This window comes from Camelina sativa, unplaced genomic scaffold, assembly GCF_000633955.1.
Source record: "Camelina sativa cultivar DH55 unplaced genomic scaffold, Cs unpScaffold09753, whole genome shotgun sequence".
NCBI classification, from domain to species: Eukaryota; Viridiplantae; Streptophyta; class Magnoliopsida; order Brassicales; family Brassicaceae; genus Camelina; species Camelina sativa.
Genome location: NW_010930809.1, coordinates 1 through 401, shown reverse-complemented (window position 1 = coordinate 401; position 401 = coordinate 1). Strand labels below are relative to the sequence as shown.

The 401-nt window shown below is 42.4% G+C and overlaps 1 protein-coding gene across 1 annotated transcript; it reads right to left on the bottom strand.

The window, feature by feature from the left end:
• Positions 1-6: 6 nt before the first annotated feature.
• On the bottom strand, positions 7-397 carry LOC109131959 (histone acetyltransferase HAC12-like; the record flags this gene model as incomplete). The annotated part of the gene is made up of 1 exon (XM_019243121.1): positions 7-397. A coding segment is annotated over one exon (391 nt), but the record flags the coding sequence as incomplete, so codon positions are not given.
• Between the last annotated feature and the right edge of the window lie 4 nt (positions 398-401).

Below are 401 nucleotides of genomic sequence, written 5' to 3'. Positions count from 1 at the left end.
ATGCACGTTCAGGATTGTCCACCAGATCTTCTTCCTTCGGCTCAGGCTTTTTCTCCATTTTGATGTTTTCTTGCTTTGGCGAGTCACCAGATAAACCATGTTCACTGACAAGCCTAGGTTTGGGAACATTATCAACAGCTTCATTTTTCACTTCTTTAATGCCAAATCCTGTTTGAAAAGGAACATCAGGAATTTCTGCTTTCACTTCCACGGTCTCTGACTTCAATGGCTTATGATCCTTTCTCTCGGCATCCTGAGGTAAATCTGCCTCTGTAGTAGAAACAATGGAGCGTTTACAATTTTCAGTCTCAGGGACCACAGGTTGAAAAGATTGCTCCACCTTCAATCGCTTTATTGAAGGTTGCAAATTATCTAAAGTATCAGCACAACGAGGGGCACCA